This window comes from Crocuta crocuta, unplaced genomic scaffold, assembly GCF_008692635.1.
Source record: "Crocuta crocuta isolate KB4526 unplaced genomic scaffold, BGI_CrCroc_1.0 scaffold222, whole genome shotgun sequence".
NCBI lineage: Eukaryota > Metazoa > Chordata > Mammalia > Carnivora > Hyaenidae > Crocuta > Crocuta crocuta.
In genome coordinates, this window is record NW_027528806.1 from 2,161,927 (window position 1) to 2,184,328 (window position 22,402).

Genomic DNA, 22,402 nt, shown 5'->3' on the forward strand with positions numbered 1-22,402 from the left:
ATAAAGTGCCTCCTAATGCTGGGAAGGGCTTCAGTTTTCTAGAAGAGCAAGAGCAAAAGAACAAGAGAAGGCTGAGAATACCCCTGGCCTGCAGAGGCATCTGGACAAGAAGAGTTTCTGGTTTGTTCAGTGGACAAGCAGTGTCCTTTCCAGCAAAGCAATCACAGCCCAGGCTGCCACGACGCCATGTTGAACAGAGAGGAATTCAGCTGCCCTTGACTTCATTAGGGAGAGAGGCTGAGTGGAAACAAAAGCCTCCCCAGAAGGCGATGCCCTGACCCGAGCGTCGTTGGGTCTCCTGTGCCGCCTGGACTAAAGACATCGCTCCTGAAATCCAAGGTAGACGACACCACTGAAGTCTGGTGTCGATACCCGAAGGCTGTAATCAGCCTGTGCTTCAGAAGCAGAAGTGGTACTTAGTTCCTTCTGAGTCAGTACTTCATTCGCTTTACTCGTGAGCCTTGGTGTGACAGTGCGGAGGGCACAGAAAATCTATTTCTGAACCTCTTTTTATAAGCTCTTCTTGGTTGACTAAGGCTACAGTCTCTGTTTTTACACATCTGTACCCCATCATTTTCTTACATTCTTCCAAAACAGGAAAGGATACAAACCTTCATACTTTCCAAGGACAGATCTCAGTACTGGAACTTCTCTTTCTACATTCTCAGTGTGGTTCCCCTCCCCTACCACAAGTTTCTTGCTTTACTTACCGGCCACTTAAGTCCTAAGGAGAAGATATAAATGTGAAAGGGCTTCCTTAGGACATTTAAAGAAGCGGTCAGGTGGCCGTTAAAAATCTTCAATAGTATGACTGTCACTACGGGGGGAGGTGGTTTATATATAACTCACTTGTAACACTGCTTTTGCTTGCAAAACCATCTGCCAACATTAGACTTCACTACCTTTGATTTCTCTGACCCAGATGATAGCAGTTACCTTCCTTTGTGCCCAAGCGACTTGACCCCGCCAGGTGCGCACACCCTGCTGCTGGTTGAACTGGTATCTTACCTGCTCCGGGCTCCAGGACGCTGGTTTTTCTGGATAGCAAGCCCCTCCCATTGGCTTCCTGTCTGGTGGAGGATCTGGACTGCTCATTCCCTTTCTTGATGACAACGAGGACATCTTTGTGCAGCTGTGCTTGGTGCAGAACCTTCAGGACATCCCCGTGGGCTAAGCCAGCCAGTGAGGCGCCATTGACTGATAGAAGGAAATCCCCTCGGTTCACAGTCCCTTCCTGAGAAGCAGCCCCCTGAGAAAACACCCTGTGCACCTGGGGCGAGGGGAAGACAAAAGCCAAAGTCATTTATAACAGCCAGGAAAAGCAGATTTGTAGGACAGGAACTTTCTAATGGCAAGTTTTCAAAATCATACAAATGTGGTTTACCAAAAACCTATTATTCAGTGTGAGGGATGGAATATATATTTAAAAAAAATTTTAATGTTTATTTAGTTTTGAGAAAAAGAGAGACAGCATGAGCGGGAAAGGGGCAGAGAGAGAGGGAGACACAGAATCTGAAGCAGGCTCCAGGCTCTGAGCTGTCAGCACAGAGCCTGATGAGGGGCTCGAACTCATGAACCGTGAGATCATGACCTGAGCCAAAGTCAGACGCTCAAACAACTGAGCCACCCAGGCACCCCTTGAATATATTTTTTATTTAACTTCTTGCTAGTGTCTGGCGCTCCGTGGGGGCGAGAAGAATATAAAAATGAACAGAACTTGGTCTTGTCCAGTGAAGGTGGCCTCTCCAATGATCTCAAAGTCCTTTGAGTGATATAAAATTTTAGGTTGTTCTTGAGAAGGAAGTGATTTCAAAAGCAAATGCAGGTTTGGTCGGTTAATTCTAGTGTTTTTCTAGTGCTTGAATAAAATGTTTAGGTGAATATGAAGATACAGAATCACTCAGTCTGTGTCACAGTCAGCTCTGTGGTAAGAATGTGTATCTTTGCTAATGAATATATTATATCCTACTTTCCTCACTTTTCCATTTTTGTTTTGTTAGGAGGGAACAAAACACCAGCATTCTTTGAACTCACAGACATGAATTTTGTCCTGATCAAATGTGAGGCTGCTTTGGGAGTGACTTTCCTGAGAGCGCCTTGACATTGTCACTTACCACAATTGATTTTGGCTCCACATCTGTTCCTCCCGCCACAGTGAATCCCAGACCTGAGCCTTCTTTTTTATTCAAGACAATGAAGCAAACATCTTCTTTATTCTAGTAAAAAGAAACAAAAAAGTACAGTTAATCCTTGAATAACATTGAAACTCTGCCTATAAATTTTGACTGCCCCTCACTCTTAACCACTAATAGCCTGCCCCTGACTGGAAGCCTCACTAATAACATAAACAGTTGGTTAACACATGTTTTCTGTTATATGTATTATATACTGTGTTCTTACAGTAAAGCGAGAGACAGGTGCCTGGTGCTCGGTCGGTTAAGCGTCTGACTCGATTTCGGCTCAGGTCGTGGTCTCACCGTTTGTGAGATCGAGCCTTGCATTGGGCCCTGTGTTGGCCGTATGGAACCTGGTTGGGTTTCTTGGTCTCCCTCTCTCTGCCCCTCCCCTGTTCGCTCGCTCGCTCTCAAATAATTAAAAAAAAAAAAAAGCTAGAGGGAAAACAACATGATGAAGAAAATCCTAAGGAAGAGAGTGCATTTAGAGTGCTGTAAAAAACTCGCGCGTAAGTGGACCCACTCAGTTCAAACCCCTGTTGTTCAAGGGTCACGCGTCTGTTCCTTGTGCCGGGAGTTAGGAAGTTCTGCTGTGATCCTCCTGCTGTGCAGCACGGCTTGTCAGCGTGAGCCCCAGCGGCTATTCCGGAGCTTTCATAACTTTCCCAGACTCCACTGTCCTGCACCCTCCTGGGCAGCGCTTACTTGGGGTTTGGGGGTCTATCCTGAACCTGTAGAATCACGGGGATGGTGACATGAGCCAGAAAGGGGCAGGGACGGGACAATATAAGAGCTATTCTAGGTGCCAGGTTGTGTCTTCCCAAATCCAACGATAGCATGTAATTTGATCATGAAGGGAATTCTTTTTATTTTTTAATTAAAATTTTTTTTTACATTTATTTTTATTTTTGAGAGAGTGAGACAGAGCGTGAACTGGGGAGGGGCAGAGAGAGAAGGAGACACAGAATCCGAAACAGGCTTCAGGCTCTGAGCATTCAGCACAGAGCCTGACGTGGGGCTTGAACCCATCAACCGTGAGGATCATGACCTGAGCCAAAGTCGGATGCTCAATTGACTGAGCAACCCATGCTTTTTATTTTTAATGTTTATTTTTGAGAGAGAAAGCGTGAGTGAGTGGGTGAGGGGCAGAGAGAGGGAAATAGAGGATCTGAAGCTGGCTCTGTGCTGAGAGCTAAGAGCCCAATGCAGGGCTTAAACTCATGAACCGTGAAATCATGACCTGAGGCGAAGTCAGAGGCTTAACCTTAGACCGCACCACCCAGGCACCTCTCGAAGGAAATTCTTTATTCTGTAACTTTAACAGTTATAGACTTCAACAGTCTAGACTTCAACAGTCTATAATTTAGTCAGGCCAGGGTCAACAACAGGAAAGAGAAATAGTGCCAGGAAGCAGGATGAGAGCATGCTGAGGCCAACTGTTTTATGTCCCCTTCCTGCCATGTTCAGTTCATTGGATTTGAGGTGCAATTAATGAATGGGTAGTCCCCAAATACAAAATATGTTTAAAAAATATAAAGTACCCTAAAACTAACTGCCAACTTGTATTTGAGACTAGAACATTCTGAGTAACGTCCTAGGCTTACATAAAAAAAGACTGTCCTAGGTTTCAAGCATCCAAGAAAAGATACCTTAAAATAAAATATTTTAAAATAACTGAGTTAGGCTAATTATTCTGAATTTTGACTTCCTTCATGCATGTGGTATATATGATTTCACAACATTTTTCAAGATCTGCATTGCTAGGGTCCCCATGAAGTGATTTATAACCCATCAATTCAAGGTATTCTCAACCCAGTAACAGAAAAAGAATCTAAAAATAAAACTTAAGTGTTGCTTTGACAAGAGAAAGTGAAAACATTGAAAGAGAGAACCACCTCTGTATTGCGCTGGGATAGGAGCCCATAATTTAAAAGAAAAACGAGTTTAGGAGTGCCTGGCGGGGCTCAGTTGGGTAAACACCTGACTCTTGATTTCGGTTCAGGTCATAATGTCATGGTTTGTGAGTTTGGGCTCTGAATCAGGCTCCACGCTGACAGTGTGGAACCTGCTTGGGGTTTTCTCTCTCTGCCCCTCCCCCACTCACATGCAGGCGCTCTTTCAAAATAAATAAAACATAAAAATAGAAAAGAAAAAGTTTAGTTCTAAAGAGTAATCTCAAGCATTTTACATCTCCCCAAAGAAGTTCATTCAAACCGAATCTCCATCTGCTGACGCTAGAATGTCCCGCAGACCTGAGGGATTTTGACTTTGCCGGGAAGTCCAGCTATTTACAGGCTCAGACGCGTTCGGAAAGAAGAATGAGGACTAGGCGTTCTCATGTGGTCTGGGACAGAATAGTCCCTTTTACTGAAAGTGAAAAATGCTGGATGTCTCAAGGTGTCTGTTGACTGCACATGTGACATGTGGTCTGGAAAACACAAATTTTAATTTACTCAAAAAATTTTTTTTCTAATTGTGTCTGAGGATACATGTGCGCTGGAGGCCACTCACGGCCACTCCGTGAAGGCGCCTGAAGATTGCAGGGAGATGAGGGGAGAAGCTGCATCTGAGGCAAGCAGGGGTGCCCTTCCACCCCAAACCACAGCACTTGTCTGGGGGTGAATGTGGAACCAGGGTGATGGGGTGGAAGGTCCCCCAGCTGGTGCTCAGCGTCCCGTCCACACAAAAAGTCTCCCATTGTATCTGTGGTCCTGAAAATGTGCATCTCGCTTACGAGGTTGGTTGAGACTCCTTGGTTTTCTGCTTCTTTTTTTTTTTTTTTATTTGAAAGAGATTGGGGCAGAGAGAGAATCTCAAGCAGGGTCTGTGCTGTCAGTGCAGAGCCTGACTTGGGGCTCGATCCCATGAACCATGAGATCATGACCTGGGCCAAAATCAAGAGTCGGACGCTTAACCAACTGAGCCACCCAGGTGCCCTGCCTCCTATGTTTTCTCTAACGCTGTAACATGTCTGGAGGAAAAGGACCCAGCAAAGTGTGTTCATGCCACGTTGACTGGACGTGGCAGAATGAGACTTACATGCATGAAATACTTATTGTCACAAGTCAAAGAAAGAAGGGAGATGACAGGAGAGTCCCTTTTACTGAAAGTGAAAAACGCTGGATGCCTCAAGGTGTCTGTTGACCGCACAGACCCAGACCAGCAGGCTGATGACCAGAGGAAGTGTATAAACTAAGGGGAGCTGGTCTCCTCTCCATCCTGGTTCCCCTCAGGAGATGCCAACCTCACAGCCCTTCTGGGTAACGCCAGAATTTCTGGAACAGCGTTCTCGGATTGATGAGTGGCCCAGGTACATTACCAGTCAAAAAATTATTCATATTTGCTTTTTTCTCAAAACAAATATTCACTTATTAGGATTCAAATCTCTAAGGGCAGTTCCGAGAAATTAATGTTGTTCTTCAGAGAAGTATTCTAGATATGAGCCCACGGCTTCTTCTGTTATTATCGTCACATCCAATTTATTGAAAGGCTGCATTTTTTTGAGCGTGCACCAGTGGGAGAGGGGCAGAGAGAGAGAGGGAGACACAGAATCCGAAGCAGGTTCCAGGGTCTGTGCTGGCTTGAACTCATGGACCGCGAAGATCATGACCCGAACTGAAGCCGGACACTTAACCGACGGAGCCACCCAGGCGCCCCAGAAGACTGCATTTCTAATGACCAGTTAGCCACTTTGTCTTGAACCCCAGGCTTCAGAAGCTCTTATGCCTGGGACCAGGGTAGGGCTACACACACGCTAACTCATTTCCCCAGCAGGTGGCTCCCTTGACAAGTAGTTAATGTCTACATAGGTGCAGAGATGGGCTGTGGTCATTCCCTCAGGTTTCCAAGATGTCTACTTCAGTTCTGAGGAACCTCTGTAGACAGACGCCAAGCATGGGGGGTGAGGAGGGTGGTAACTGGTCCCTACTGGGGAATTAACACAGCGGCTGCACCAATCTGGCACCTGAACTTCAAGACAAGGTCTGGCTTCCAAAGCCAGCTGCAAGTGCCAGAGGTCAGGCCCAGCTGAGGGTTCCTGTGCGCAGGCTCAGAGCAGAGCTCTTCTTGGCTCCCAGAGCTCTGCCCGCACACCTGGGCACCCCCCACCCCCCGCCCCCGTGTGGTCCCGGTTCCACTCACCTCTGATTGTGCTTTCGCTTCCTGAATGAGAGCCAGGACTGTCGATTTTGACCCCACTGACGATAAAACAGACTGTAATCTTTGCTGGTCTCCCGCTGAGACTAGAAGTTGATCCAAACTAAATAATATAAAAATATGAAAGAAAAAGGCAGTTTTCCCATTTCATAAGGATGTATTTACAACACTCTTTCTACCAAATTGCAGGTGTTTTCTGATTTTCATGCTCTCTTGTTTTTAAAAATAATTTTTTAATGTTTATTTTTGTGCACAAGAGAGTGAGTGAGCAGAGAGATGGGCAGAGAGAGCAGGAGACAAAATCCGAAGCAGGCTCCAGGCTCTGAGCTGTCAGCACAGAGCACCACACGGAGGTCAAACTCATGAACGGTGAGGTGATGACCTGACCCTAAGTCGGACGCTCAGATGAGCCATCCAGACACCCCTTCATGCTCTCTTTTGGTCCTAAGAACTCTCAGTTCAAACTGCCTGAGGAATCCTGAGTGCTGGGCAGGAATGTCATCCACAGGAATTACTGTGGCTTCTGGGACCCCCTCAGGATGTTAGAGAACCAATGCTGCAGCTCAGCAGACAATTTCTGACAGTTTAAAACATTCTTTTAAAATGTCAGGAATGTTCTGCTTAACTTGGGTCGGCTTCGAAGGCCCAGATAGTTGTCCTCTGCGGCGCAGCCCTCCCTGTCCGCCCTCATCTCTGCCGGCGCGCTTGCCGAAGTGCCCTGTCCCATCAAGACTTCCCTGCAGAGCCGCTTTCTGGAAACCCTTTCTCTGCAGGCACGGTCTTTTTCTAGCAACGACACTAAAAAAGCAAAGGGGGCTAAATGTAATGTGGTATCCTGGCAGACAAAAAGGACGTTAGTGAAATTTGTTCCGTGAAATCTGAATAAAGTCTGTGGTTAACTGTGTTCTCCCAGTGTGAATTTCTGACTTCTGACGACTGGACCGGGATTACAGAAGATGTTCACAGTAGGAGGAGCTGGGTGAAGGGTACTTAGGTGCTCTCTGCCACTGTCTTTGCAATTTTTCCAAAAATTGAAAAAAGGAGTTCATAATTTTTAAAAATGTTTATTTAAAGGGCGCCTGGGTGGCTCAGTCAGTTAAGCATCTGACTTCGGCTCAGGTCATGATCTCACAGTTCGTGGGTTTGAGCCCCGCATCAGGCTCTGTGTGACAGCCTGGAGCCTGAGCCTGCTTTGGATTCTGTGTCTCCCTCTCTCTCTAACCTTCTTCCTCCTCTTCTCTGTCTCTCTCTGTCTCAAAAACAAATAATAAACATAAAACAAAGATTTAAAAGCTTATTTGAATAAAAGGGGAGAAAGGCAGATACTTACTTAACTGACCAGCCTTTTCCAGAAGGCAAATCCCGGGTGGTTTCACCCACATGATGGGCTGGACTGGGTGCCCCAGGCTCACTGGCTTTCGGGCTGCTTCCTCCTGGACAGGCTCTGTCCCCTCGCTTCACGGGGCAGGAGAGGGCAGTGGACCCGTTGACGCCTCCAGCGGGAGAGCCAAGCGACCGCCTGGGGATGATTTCCAGCTCGGTTTTGAAGAGCACGGCTGTGGGCCCTGCTGAGAAGTCCTCGCTGCAGAGCTTGTCAAGGTCTGGCATGCTCAAGGCCCTCAGTTCCTGGAGCTTAGAGCGGGACAAGGGCGAGGGCTGGGCGTGGCGCACCGAGGACTTGTTCCTCTTGACAGGAGAGGCTGGGGTCATGGCAGCCGGGGCGGGAATTCCAGAAGGACTAAGTGATTTCTTTGGGTCGGGGTCAGGGCCCTTGCTGCTGGCCTCCACTGGATTCTGCCGGGAGACTGTCAACGCCATGCTGGACGGGGACTTGGTCATTTGGGGGATCAGGGTGCTGGCTTCGCTTTGGCTTTCGCTGCAGGAACTCAGGCTGCGTCTCAGTGACCTTGCTGCCAGGTCACCGGGGTGGCCAAGGCTCCCGGAGGCAATGCTGCCAGATGACCGTCTCCCAATGGGAGGCTTGGAGCTTGCTGACAAAAAAGGAGACGCCACGGACTTGGCCACCAGCCGGTCAGAATTGGCTAGGTTCTCAAAAGACTTGATCCTCTGCTTCACAGAGAAAAATGAGGTAGATTCGTAGTTCTGCTCAGAGTAGTAATGTCTTTTAGTGACTTTGATTTTGTCCGTGACTGGGCAGCTCGTCTCTCGCACTGAAAGGACATCCCCTTCGTCCATGGTTGGAAGGTTCCTCGAGGTCTCCAGGAGGGGCTTGACGCTGTACACGGCCTGTCCGTTAGCCAGGCCAAGCCCACTACCTCTGGCTGCCTTGGCCTCAGGGAGGCCCCCACTTGTTGCAGGGATCTGGCTGTCCCGGTGAGAGCGAGCTGGGCTGTGTAGAGCATGCCCTTCCCGTCCAAAATGGCTTGAAAACTGGGCCGGCATGGAGTAGGTTCTGGTCGCTGGCCTTGGTGTGAAGTACGGGTGGCCATGTGGTGCTGGGCCCGCTGGTGTGCTGCTCTTGGTCATCCCAAGGGAGCCTGACAGCTGGCTTGTCTTCCCCTGCGAGGAATCTGCCTTTTTGGTAGGCAGTTGCGGGGAGGAGGAGGAGGAAGCAGCCAGTTTTGCCACACCGAAAGATCGCTGGGTTTCCTCCCCCTGGGATGCACGGGATGTGAGTGACGGCGGATGACTTGGGGACATCTCCCCTGACTGGTGACGGAACCTGATCTCATTCTTCTCCTGACAGTTGCTCTGGGCCAAAAGCCCTCCCAGTCTGTCACTTTCAGCTAGCTTGTCACCACATGCGTTCTTGGGCATTCTTTCGGAAGAAATTTCCACTATTTTCAGCTGGTTTGTTCTTTCTAGGGGATCAACAGGAATTATTCTGCCTCCTTTGTCACTGGTCACCCTGGGTCGGGCTGCTTCTGGTGCTGAATCCACTCGGCTGGCCGCGCGCCGCTCGCTCTGCCCAGGAGGTGGGGCCTCCTGCCCATCTGTGGCTGTGGGCGAGCCGTTCCCCGAGGCCGCAGGGGGAGCCCTGGTCTCTGGCCCACACTTAGGAGATCTGGGGGCGGCTGGGCAGCCTCTCTCGGGCTCTGAATGGACAGCCACGTGGGATCTACCGCACGCACCCTGCTCAGGGAGAGTCCTGGGGGGGCCGTGGGGCGAAACGAACGCTGTGATGCTCGTTTCCGAAGCCGATGGCTTCAGCGACCCCAGGGCAGCCGGTGGTGGCCTGCTCTCCAGCATGCACTGGGGGGACTTGGGGGTGGCTGTCACATTTTTGTCAGGCTCCTCGTGGTCAGCTATGGGGAACCGGTTTGATGCTCCCTTCGAGAGCACTGTGTGGGAGTTCTGGGGTGAAATGAGGGGTTTCCTGGGGTCTGTCCCACCAGCCTTGGCTGTGTGAGCGGCAAGGGCCTCGGAAGTGACTTTGCTTTTGCTTCTGATGCTCAGTCTCTTCAGCTTAGGGCCGGATTTGGGTTTCTGACAGTTACTTAAGAGTGTTTCCACGGAGCTCTTTTTAGGTGAGTCTTTATTTTCTAGGTTCACTTTCAGCTGTGGGGAGCTAGTAGGCACAGCACCCCCTTTCCTGTGGCCAGAACTCAACCCCTGGCTTTTGGAGTCAGGGCTTCTGGGGGGTGCTGTGGGTTGCTCCTTCTCAGTTTTGCCCTGTGAATGCGTCCCTTGGTTATTTTTATTTATTTCTTTAAACCAGGCCATGATGGGCCTCCTGGAAACCATTTTTGGTTTCTGTAGCAAGTCCTCCAGCTCCTGACTTTCGGAGATATGCAGATTCGTCAGAGCAGATTCTCCATTCTTAGCGACGTGCACACTAAAGGGGGACCGATTTTCAGGTGCACTGACATTTGTCTCTTGTCTTTTATGTGGGGTTTCGACACCCAGGAAGTCATGCTCAAAACCATTTACCATGTTCAGATTGCCGAGAGTGACCAGAGGGCTGTGAAAATGCATGGTGGCTTTAGGAGTCTGGCTGTTCTCCATGGATGAGCTGGTACTGGTGGCTTCCGTGGCTGCTGCTTCACACGAGGGCCTGGGGTCCTGTAAAAGCCGTACGTCTGCGTTAAGTTCATGCTCCCGAGAGCTTCTATCCAAAAGAGAAAATGGCTGGGAAGAGTCTGGAATTGAAGGGCATGCGGTTCCTGGCACAAAGGAGGCTTTCTCACACTGACTTCCCACCACCTGACTCAGGGCACTGTGCTTCAGCGGCAGAACTTTGGCCAACACAGGGCAGGGCGTGGCCTGGGCAGGTGTGTGCGCAGTAGCTGAAGGTGGATTGGGGGAACCGTTTGCGGAACAGATTTCAATTTGCTCCTCCTCAGACTCTGTGGTGTCTTCCTTGTGAGACGATCCACGAGAACGAGGAGGTGGCCAGTTGCTCCTGGTGGAAGCTCGTGGGGCTTCGGTGAGCGATTCAGGGTCAGAAGACGAGTCCTCAGCGTCACCATACATGGATGAGAGAGATGGCTCCGTGCTGTCACCCAGGCCCGACAGGGACATGCTGTCTTCGTGAAAACTGCTAAAATTTCTAGAGTAGTTGCTCAGAAAGTTTTTGTTCACAGTAAAGTGTTTGTCAGGATTAATGGAATCCAAAACTGAAGACTGGGAGGCCCACTGTGGGGGAGGGGGCTGGCCAGCAGCGCAGGCCCTCCTTGGGGTGGGGGTCTGGTTCCCCATGACTGGCTCAGCATGGTGGGAACTTCCACTTCCAGTGCCTGTTGGAGGTTGACCCTGAGAACGTCCCACCTGACTCAGCCGGTCCCCTTTCTGAGGAGACTGAAGTCTTAGTTCAGAAGCATCCAGCTCCTTGATGAGCGCGTCGATGTCAGTCACAGGACTGCCCCTGCTTTCCCTGGGGCAGCAGTGCCCCGAGACACGGCCGCACACCCCTTCGGCCTCGTCAGCGGGCGACGGCGGGGCGGGGCTGGCCTGCGGGGCCCCGTCGGACACAGAGTCTGTTTCCTGGAGCAGAGCAGAGCCCGGGGAGTTTGCAGGCACGCTGCCGCCTGTCGCTGGCAGAGCCTTGCTCTGGTGACGGGGACCTGTCTGTCTCTCCTCCTGGGACGTGAGGAGGTCTGGAGACAGGACGGCACTAGCGGCACATGCCGTCTCTGCCTCAGGTCCCGCGCCCCTGTGGGCAGCTGCCTTCCTGGGAAAGTTGGCTTCTGGAGCTGCCGGAGGGTTGCCAAGGTCACAGCGAGCCGCTGCCATCTTCCCCGGGGAGGCACTGCGCTCCGGGGCGAGTCTCACATGACATCTGTCCTCAGACTCAGGTGACACTAGCTCTCCGCGGTCCTCAGGCCGCCTTGCTGGCCCCGTGTCCGTGGAGGTCTTGCTGGGCTCAGAGTGAGCTGCCCTCTCCTGCTCTGGGGTAGGGATGAGGTCTGAGGGGCCGTCGAGTCCTGTGTGGAGATGGGGGGAGGGGGGAAGAAGGGAGAGAAAGAGGGAAAATGTGAGAAAAATGTGAGAAAAATAGAAAAACTCTCAATAAAAAAGAAAAAAAAAAGGAAAATGAAATAATCTCAAATGTTCGGTCTTTTTTCAGAAAGACATTCCACAGCCTAAATGTAGGTCTCCTTGTCATTCTGTTTTTGCCTCTGAAATTACAGAGCGCTCACATCTAACAAATACCACCCTGCTCTAGACATTCTGAAATAACTCAGACTGGAGGCCAGAATAACCCTTTGTTTCTGCCCTTTTTTCTCTCTCTTCTTGGTTATCTTTAAGGATGGGGACACCAGAAACCCTTCCCCTGGGTTTCTTCACACCATCCGCTCTGATGGCAAAAGGCGCAGGGGTCAGGCTGGTCTGCTGGCTCCCTCGGCTTTGTGTTCATCCTGCAGAGCCCGTGGGTCTCTGGTTTAGCTCTCGTCATGGTTTGGCCTCAGAGTGGGAGTTGTGAGCTGGAGAGTAAAGTATAAAACAGTCGAGTGATGACCTCTGGGGACGTCCTGCTCAGCTCAGGACAAGAGGGAGGGGCTAATTTGGGAAGAGGCACAGTAGGATGCAAGTCCGCACTGCACGTTGGTCGCATCTTGACCGTGTTCAGGGGATTGGAGAGCTGGAAGGCCACGTTATCTGGGAAGCTTTGACAGAACGGGTCGGGACCTGAGGGGGGTCTGCGGGGGTGATGAGGAGGAAGGTGAAGAAGAAAATGGAATGAAAGAGAAGAGAGTGCATGAAATCTCAGAGGCGCAGCAAAAGCCAATGCAGGCTGGGGACAGTGGGAAATGAAGTCATTTCGTGAGATGGGTTCTGGAGGGGACTCTTTCGGACGCTGTGCACACTCCCGGGCTAATCTGTCCACCTCTGGGACATGGCATCTTATAATCAGGAGGAAGGGCATAAAAAGGACATTAGATTTGCTATTTTCTTGGAAACTATGGGTTGCCATGAAACAGTCACAGTGAAAGCACCTGGTTTGAGAAGATGGTCTCCCCAAACATTATATTCACTCCACATCTCCCCACAAATCTCGTTTTAATTTTTAATCAGTGTTTTAATTAAAAATTAAAAAAATTTTAAATGTTTATTTTTGAGAGAGAGAGAGAGAGAGATTGAGAACAGGGGAGGAGCAGAGAGAGGGAGACACAGAGTCTGAAGCAGCTCCAGGCTCTGAGCTGTCAGCACAGAGCCCGATGCGGATTCAAACCCACTAACCATGAGGTCATGACCTGAGCCGAAGTCAGCTGCTCAACTGACTGAGCCACCCAGGTGCCCCTCCCACACAAATCATCTTCAGTGCATATTCCTTTTCCCTCCGGAAGTTCCTATGTCCACAATTAAGAACTAGTCATTCGGACTTAGCACTGTGCTGAGAGTTTTTCATGCACTTAACTTTCCTCCCAACACTGTGAGGTAGGTCCTGTCACCATCTACTTTGGAACAGGAGGGAACTGAGGCACAGAGTGGTTAAGCAATGGATCCAGGGCCACAGTTTACAGGCAGGGGTCACCAGGGAAGGGGGCTCCACAGCTCACCCTGTTATCGGAACCCTGACTTCATGGCCTGTGTGTAGACAGCACTTGGCAACAGCAAGGTCGGCCCATCCGGACACACGTGGAGACTATACACAACCGCCCCAAGCCCCGTGGAAGGCGAGGGACATGCCAAGATTCGAACCCACGGGCTCCTGTCCTTCTCTGCTCTGCCTTTCTGAACTCCCTTCAGAATGACTTTCCTACTTCTGCTGGTACCAACTATGGGAAAAAGTCTCAATGAGACAAAAGGAGGGAATTTAACTTCTTCAGATTCATTTGCTTAACTAACCCTAAATTTTCGTTAGCGATTTGACTTTATTGCAAAGCGTTCAACTTAAAAGCGTTCTGAGGGAGATTAAATGACGTAGAGGCAGTCCTTGATGGCACGTTTCAAAATAATCCCTCACTTGTAAACCCCCCAAATGTCCAATAATAGGCAGAATGTTGCCTCAATCATGGCACAAAATGGGGAAGAAGGCAGCGGCCTGCATACACCAGGTTTCAGGCACAGGAGGGCACAGAGGACATCGGCGCAGCCTCCGAGCTACAGCGGGCCACAGCCGTGCGGAGATGCACTCACTAAGTGTTTGGGACGGCGCGCCAGGGCCAGCACCTGGTAACCTCTGCACGTTGCTGACATATGATGTGTGAGGGAAAAGAAAGTTCTCAGTGCATCTGATTTCATGTAAGCAGAGTGTTGAGATTCTGAAGGACAGGAACCCCTCTGTGTCATGTCATGACTTATTCACTAAGATACATGTCACAAAATAGAGTGTCAGCCGACTGAAAATGGATGCGCTCTATGTGGATTTAAAACTATGAGTTTAGGCACAATGATCTAGTAAAGTTGTTACACGCAGGAGCTTTTAAATATCAGTTATCTGTGTAAAAGTCCCCCGCCCCAAAGTTCTCCATCTGTAACATTTGTATAAGGGTAACGTCTGCCTTTCCATCTTGAAGCTTAACAAGCAAGAAAATAACCCTACCCATCCTGGGTTGCTCTGGTGCAGCGTCCGGCAGGTTCTCTGTTCGGTGGCCGGGGTGGGGCGGGGCACTGGCTGGCCCCCAGCTGGAAGGGACACGGCCATCCTCGACGGTCAGCTTCCCCAGAGATTCCTGGCGCAATGACAACCACAAGTCACTGTCGTCAGCTTTCAGGTTTTCTGTGCCCTGAGACCTCACACACAGAGAAGAGCTGGTTTGGGAAATTTCAGAGAGCCCTGGACGAGGGGTCAGAAGATCCAGATCTTGGGGGTCAGATCCACTAGAAATTATATGGACTTGTCATTCTTCCTGAGCCTCAGTTTTCTCAACTTTGAAATGTGGGTGATCAGGGAAATGCAGATCAGAATAACACTGAGATGTCACCTCACACCCACGAGGGTGGCTGTAATCAAAAGCAGAAATAACAGGTGTTGGCGAGGATGTCGAGAAAGTGGAACCTTGGGCGCTGGTGGGAATGTGACATGGTGGAGCCGTTATGGAAAATGCTATGGAGTTTTCTCAACAAAATAAACGCAGAGATACCATACGATCCACATATCCGACTTCTGGATATACAGCTGGAAGAACTGAGAGCAGATCTTTAAGAAGTATGTGTACTGCCATGTTTATAGCAGCACTATTCACAGTAGCTAAAATGTGGAAGCGGTTCGAGTGTCCATGGATAGGTGAATGGATAAACAAAATGGGGAATACATTTAAAATGGGATATTAGTCAGTCTTAAAAAGCAAGGAAATTCTGATCCATGCTACAACAGGGATGGACGTTGGGGACGTTACGTGAAGTGAAATAAGCCAGTCACAGAAAGACAAAATTGTGTGATTCCACTTATATGAGGTACTGAGGATAGTCGAAATCAGAGAGACAGAAAGCAGAGTGGTGGTTTCTGGGGGCTGGTCGGGGGGTGGGGGCACGGAGAGTGATTATATAACGGGTACAGAGTTTCTGATTCACAAGATGAAAAGAGTTCAGGAGATGGTGGTGATGGCTGCACAACATTATGAACAAGCTGATACCACTGAACTGTACACTTTCATGTTATGTGTGTTTTACCACAGAAGAAAAAATGGGGGAAATAATCGGGGATAAGATTTGCCCTAACTCATAGAGTTTCAGGTAGAAGATGAGTAAATGAGAAAACCATTATAAAAACCATACACAGCCCACAAAAGGTTCTACATATGTAGGTATTATTGTCTTTATACGGTATGGTGATAGCCAAGACTGTAAGATCGACATCTCAGTTTGGTTCTTAGGGCTAGGACCCATCTGGATAAATGAAACTGACGTTTAACATTTCAAAATTTCACTTTAGCCAAATGTCAATTACTTCATCTTCCTTTCTTCTGTCTAAAACCTACTGTTAAAAAAAAAAAAATCTCACAACAAACCCACCCAGAAGTTAAATCAGAGTTGAAATCCACCCTCTGAGTTAAGGAGTTTTCATAAAGTGGCCCATAGGTGGCAGCAGAGGAGAGAGGTGAAATGGATACAGTGTCTTTCAGCTCTTCCTGCATAAAAATCATTTAGTATCTGCTGAAGGAAATCTGCACAGGGTTTGGGTCCCTTAATTTCTATTTAGCAGTAAGGCATAAATGTAATGTAAAACAGCAGAAGAGATTTGGCATTAGTAAGGCATAAATGTAATTCAAAACAGTGAAAGAGGTTTGGAATTAGATAGAGGTGTGGCTGTACAGCACTGTGAATGCACCAAGTGCCGCTGACCTGTGTTCTAAAATGTTTCATTTTGTGTTATGTGACGTTCATCTCAATTTGAAAAGTAGTAAATAAAAACAGCAGAAGACAACTTACTTACCAAAGGTATTTTTAAGCTTCCAATATTTGAGAGTAAATACTTAATGGCAATGCATTCCCCCCCCCCTTTTTTTGAGAGAGAGGCAGTGCATGCATGTGTTCATGGGAGCAAGCAGGGGAGGGGAGGGGAGCAGCTAGAAAGGGAGAGAGAATCCCAAGCAGGCTCTGTGCTGTCAGTGCAGAGCCTGACCTGGGGCTTGATCCCATGAACCATGAGATCATCACGTGAGCCGAAATCAAGAGTTGGACGCTTAACTGAGCCACCCAGATACCCGATAATGGCAATGCATTCTATTTTCTTTCTCATGTATACATGAAATCATATTTTTGAACTAAATTTTTAATGAAAAGAATTAAACTTTTGTGCAAAAGCTTAAATGCTTCTCAAGCTTCTTCTTGGGAATACTCATTCACAATGACAGAAGCTCTCACTTTATAGATATAAACTATTATGAACCCCTTGATTTATATAGTTATCCAAAACTGGCTGATGATACTTTTTGAAAGAAGGGGTTAACCCATTAGCTGAACATTGCATTTTAAAACACATATGCTAGCTGGAAGTAGTAACAGACTTTAGGAGGACAAAAAAAGATGTGTTTCTACTTTTTCTATATAGTTAACAAAAATCCCTTCTGCCTAACATAGTTTTTATGACTTCATATTTCCTGGGTCTGTTTACACATATGTTTGTATAATGCACTTGAACATGCATCTATATAAATACGGCCTTACAATCGCCTCAGAGAGAAACTATTTATGTCGAGGAGATGGCAAACATTAGTTTCTCTTACTCTCTCCTTGCTTAAGTGGAGGTATATTGATTAAAATCAAGCAGTTTGAGGGGCACCTGGGTGGCTCAGTCGGTTGAGTGTCCGACTTTGGCTCAGGTCATGATCTCACGGTTTGTGGGTTTGAGCCCCACGTCCTGGGCTCTGTGCTGACAGCTTGGAACCTGGGGCCTGCTTCGGATTCTATGTCTCCCTCTCTCTCCGCCCTCCCCCACCTGCATTCTGTGTCTCTGTCACTCAAAAATAAACATTAAAAAAATTTGTTTTTTAAAAATCAGGCTATTTGACAATTCTGGACTGTTCTAACATATGTGTAACCAAGTTGTAACATAAATAATATTGATTTGCATTTAAAGTGGTGCATTATAAGTTTTCTTTTTTTCCCCTTTCTTTTAGATTTTCTTTTTAAGTCCTCTCTACCCTCCATGTGGGGCTGGAACTCACAACCCCGAGATCGAGAGTCACATGTTCTACCGACTGAGCCTGCCAGGCGCCTGGGTGCATGTTAAGTTTCTAAGTGAATGCGTGCCCAACTCGTCACATGAGTCTCACAAAAAGGGTGCAGGTAGTTTTGATTATACATAGTCGCCGTATAAAGTCTGAAAACATAAGGACCGTGCAGAGCCTCATCAGCTGGAGAGAACTGCTGTTAAACTGTGTGACGGTCACGCCGGCTCTGGAGACAACCAGGGCACAGAGCACGATCTCTCCTCAACGGTCCAGACAGCCGTGCCTCACAAAGATCCAACAACTTGCCTTGGTGGCCCCCCAACTAGTCAGTGGACCAGACCCAGCGTCTTCACCAGCCTAGCACTCTGCCCTCCCCTCTCCACCCACAGCCCCCCCTACAGGCAAGCCAGTGATTTCATNCCTCCATTCCCCCTCTTCCAGGCAGGCTACCCTCTGCTTCCTAACACACTCCATGGTCACTCACACAAAAGTCACTGAGGTCCCAAGTTACTGAGAGGAAACCAATTACCTTCTCCACGGTTCCACAGGGAAGAATACCAGTCCTGGTGTCTCTGCCGGAAGTGGCCTGGGCACATGGGTCATTGGCTCCGTCAGCCAGGTTTACGGTCTCGGAGTTGCTGGGCTTGGCATCGGCCTCGGGCCTCTTGTGGTGTGGGCTGACCCTGGCCACTGGCTTGTGCCTGGACCCCAGGTTGTCATTCTTCTGCTGGGGGGACCTGGAGGCACCTGTGCTTGCCAGACTCTGGGTGCCCGTATCGGCTTTGTATTCCAGTTTGGGGGAACTCCTCGATCCCGATAGTTCCTTCTTCCCTGAGCGGCCAGGGCCACCCTTGGGGGCCTCTGTAGAGGCCAGCAGGTGGGCTGAATGGGAAGGAGTGTCCCCCATGCCCTCTGGGACCCTCTCGTCTAAGTCCAGCGAGCTGCCAAGGAGAGGCACTGAGGAGGCCTTGCTGACCAGGGTTTTCTGGGGATGTTCCTCCTGGTTGTTGATACTCATGACTTTGGAAGAGGTCATCAAGACCTGCCTACAGTCGTCCTCTGGCAGAGACCTGCTGGGACCGGAGAGGGTCCCTGGGAGGGAAATGCAGTCCCCGTCGCCATCGAACTCTTCCTCATCGCTGGCGTCGTCCGTGTCATAGCAGCCCACCCTCCTTTGGCGGACAAGAGGGTTTCGGAGCGCCTGCGGGCTCCCGGGGAGACTGGCTTGTCTGGCAACCGTCACCTGCTTGTGGAAGAGCCCCGAGGTCCGGTGGCTTCCCAGACACACGAGGCTGTTGGCCCTGGCCTTTCCCGGCTCCTTGTGAGCTGGTGGGGGTGGAGAGAGAAATCATCAAATGAGAGAGGGTTCCCGTCTGGCCTGGTTTGACAGCTCAACCCCCTCACTACACACAAGCACCCCCACATTCACAACTGCTGCCTGTTCATCCTCTGGCCACTGAACACCAGGCTTAGATGACAGGGCTTCTCAGGATTTGTAGGGTGACAGCTCCTTTTCCTACTGGCCTCTTTTCTTGTTTAAAAAAAATTGTTTTTTTAACCTCAATCTCTGGATTGTTCAGTTTGAAGATATATGCTGCCTAGAGACAAATGCTTAATTCATCAACACTCTTGATGCCTAATATAGTGCGGGGGTTCACACTACACGCTGCCGCTGGAAGCGTCTCAGGGTGGGGGGGGGACGCCCAGAGACTGATAAGCCCTGTGCTCTGGACCTTATCACATGAGGCCCCCTGTTCATCACAGGAGCAAAGAGTGGGGGCTGGGCACGGGGGCATATAAGCTCCTAGAACATGGTACAGGGAGCCTGCGATGATGCTCTCTGTAAGTTCCAACCAGGAGAAGGGGAAGCCTGGCAAATCCTTCACGTCTTGTTGAATCAAAGAAAAAGTACACGTGCTTCCATCTTGAAATGTTTCTGTCAGAGACTAGAGCAAGTTCGTCAGCTGCTTCAAATGAGAGCCAGAGTGGTCAAGTCTGCCTGTCCAAAGATAGGGATGTTCTTGTTCAGACATTAGAAGGTAAAAAAAAAAAAAAAAAAAAAAAAAAAAGTGCAGGAGCACCTAGCTGGCTCAGTCGGTGGAGTGTCCGACTTCGGCTCAGGTCATGATCACGTGGTTTGTGAGTTTGAGTCCCTCGTCAGACTCTGTGTTTACAGCTCAGAGAGAGAGAGAGACAGCTCTTGAGAGAGAGAGAGAGAGAGAGAGAGAGAATGAGAATGAGTAGGGGAGGAGCAGAGAGAGAGGGAGGGAAACACAGAATCTGAAACAGGCTCCAGGCTCTGAGCTGTCAGCACAGAGCCCGAAGCGGGGCTGGAACTCACAAACCATGAGATCATGACCTGAGCTGAAGTCAGATGCTCAACTGACTGAGCCACCCAGGCACCCCCAAAAAATATTTTTTAAAAAGCAAACCACACCAGCAGAAGCCTGAGAAATCAATATGGTCCACATGAGATTATCTCATATTATAGTGAGAACATAATCAATGAGATTTAAAAATACCTGTTGGATAACATCTCTTTTACAGGTTCAGAATCTTTCCCTTGCCGCCTTCTAAAATGAATGAAGTTAGAGCCCAGTGGGGGAAGGGAGTTGGAACTTGGCTAGGATTCTCCTAAAACATAAGGCCATCAGGTTGCCAACCTGATTTCATGCCATACATTTCAAGACTATGCTATGTAAATAGCATCTAAATGCTGTCTGGTTTAGCCACCTCCAACACCCTGGGTACAGAACGGGTGCCCGGACCCTTTACTGCAGACTCGAAGGGCCCGTCATTAAATGGTGGGCTGCATTTTCCAAAAATAAACTATGAATTTAGTCAGGGAACAAAGATGGCTTCTATTCAACCAGAGGCGTGGGCCCCAGTTCTCTGTCCACAGGAAAGCATTCTAACATGGACACCCACGTGGCCCGAGTCAGAAAACAGTGATGGTTTACCGGGGGTGCTGGGTGGCAGGCCACCATCCTCAGAGGTGCTGCAGCCACTTCCCGGGTGATCCTCGTCCTCAGAGCCGGCCACCATGAAGTCTGACAGGGGGCCTGAGACGCCAGGGGCAAAGTGCTGGGAGGGCTCGGGGTCAGAACTCAGGGTGTCCTGTTGGAGAAGACAGTGGCGGATGGTGAGTGAGGCATGGCCGAAGCTGCTTACCTGAGACGGTAACTACTTCCTGTCTTTCCAAGAACACTGTTCTCATCCATGGTCCTCTGAAACCGGGGACAATAAACACCCACTGTCACTTACTTCAGGATGGCTGAACTAAACAATTAATGAGAAAGCCAATGCTTGTTGCCAGAACATGTTTTTAAAAGATTTTTTTGGGGGGGTGCAAAATGCTTAGCAATGATCAGAAAAGCCACAGCAGCCTTGTATCAACCATCCCAGGAAAAAAAACTGGGGGGAGAGATAGGAAAACAGAATGAAATTCCAAGCCACCGGTTCAACCTAGTGATGGAACACGAAAGAGGGGAGTTTGAGAATCCTGGGCTCTGATCCACTAGGATGGAGGAGCCACCAGCAGAGAAAGATTCCAGTCTCCTTAAAGTCACGGGCGCCCCCAAACCAACCAGGGACCCCTTTACTGTGGAGCATTTGAAAACTATCCTTCAAACTGCAGCTAACGGAGCACTTTGGTGGCTCCAATGGTCAAGCCCGGCTCAGGTCATGATCTCATGGTTTGTGAGTTCGAGCCTCACATTGGGCTCTGTGCTGACAGCTTGGAGCCTGGAGCCTATTTCAGATTCTCTGTCTCCCTCTCTCTGTCCCTACCCCGCATACACATTTATACAAAAATAAATAAACATTTAAAAAAGATAAAAAGAAAAAACGAGCTGCAGCTCAATTCTTTTATCTTGTTGCTCTATTCTTTTCCTAGATAAACAGTTAATAAAAGAAACACACATTTTTATATTCTCAAATTGGCATTGTTGTAGTTGTCTGCGTAAAGTAACCAAAATGACTCATGGACAGAAATATGGGGTGGGCCCTCAGATTTGGCTGCTAGGCTCCAGGAATTGGTTCGCAGGCCAGCTGAGCAAGGCAGCAGAATGCCTTGACTCACCTTTTTAGCAAGAGAAGGACTCTTCAAGGGGGTACCTGTTGGAAGGAAAATTCACCATAATGTTAAAAGAGCAAAGCTCGAATTCTTAGGCTGTCATTCTCAATTAGAAAAGAAGGAGTCAAACATATTAACTCCTCTTTGCTTGATCGACACTGATGGCCCACGTGCATAGATGGTACAGACATGCATGCACTTGACCCAAGTACCCGATCCCCACCCTATCCCACCTCCCAAGTTTCTGCTCATGCTTCAAGCCCTACCTCAGAAGCCACCATCCCCATGATGTTCCCAGTTGTAAGTAACTTCTTCTGAAATCTTGAGAGTATTTTATATTACCCATATATCAATTTCCATACACACAGTATAATTTAACTATAAGTGGATGCCTCTCATTTTCCTTCCTCAGCTATTTATCTACAGGGCTGAGCCCTTCACTGATCTGACTCTACGGTGCTCAGCATTGCACCTGGGTCTAGGAAGTATTCCATGATACCTGCTGAATGGATTGAAGGATCAATGAACAAAGAAGCCCCATTCAAGAAACTCATGAAGAAACCGGGGAGAGGGTTGAATACCTGTTTTGGTTTTCAGTAGAAGGATGTGAAGATTCAGCATTGAAACTTTAAATTACATGCCATGAGCAAAAAGATCTTGGGCATGAAGTTCATAGCTTAATAAAATCTCTCATAATAAATGATCGAGGAGGGATGCCGGGCTTAGGAGAGGACAGCTCGCAGGCGGGTCTGGAGAAGGAGCTGGCTGAATAAAGAGCCCATTATGGCTGTGCCCACTTTAAATATATTAATTATGGATACAAATAATCAGGGTATTACATGGCTGCCAAAAAAATCCTATGGCTTCCTTTTCCTCTGACAACCAGTAACTCATGTCTCAGTTCCTTTTCCTCCCGACATCAGTCTTAACATCAGTAATATCTCGAGTTGAGACACGTTTGCAGAGTCCCTTTGGAT

The 22,402-nt window shown here is 48.7% G+C and overlaps 1 protein-coding gene across 2 annotated transcripts in view; it reads right to left on the bottom strand.

The window, feature by feature from the left end:
* Positions 1 to 22,402, bottom strand: part of PDZD2 (PDZ domain containing 2) — a 232,776-nt gene that overhangs the window by 5,740 nt on the left and 204,634 nt on the right. For both annotated transcript variants that reach the window (XM_077755838.1, XM_077755839.1), the window contains exons 15-22: positions 21,432 to 21,466; positions 20,311 to 20,467; positions 17,880 to 18,676; positions 14,278 to 14,407; positions 7,660 to 11,713; positions 6,315 to 6,432; positions 2,115 to 2,216; positions 1,009 to 1,270 (exon numbers count right to left, since the gene is read on the bottom strand). In XM_077755838.1, the coding sequence (XP_077611964.1) occupies positions 1,009 to 1,270; positions 2,115 to 2,216; positions 6,315 to 6,432; positions 7,660 to 11,713; positions 14,278 to 14,407; positions 17,880 to 18,676; positions 20,311 to 20,467; positions 21,432 to 21,466 (5,655 nt within the window). The remainder of the gene's footprint in view (positions 1 to 1,008; positions 1,271 to 2,114; positions 2,217 to 6,314; positions 6,433 to 7,659; positions 11,714 to 14,277; positions 14,408 to 17,879; positions 18,677 to 20,310; positions 20,468 to 21,431; positions 21,467 to 22,402) is intronic.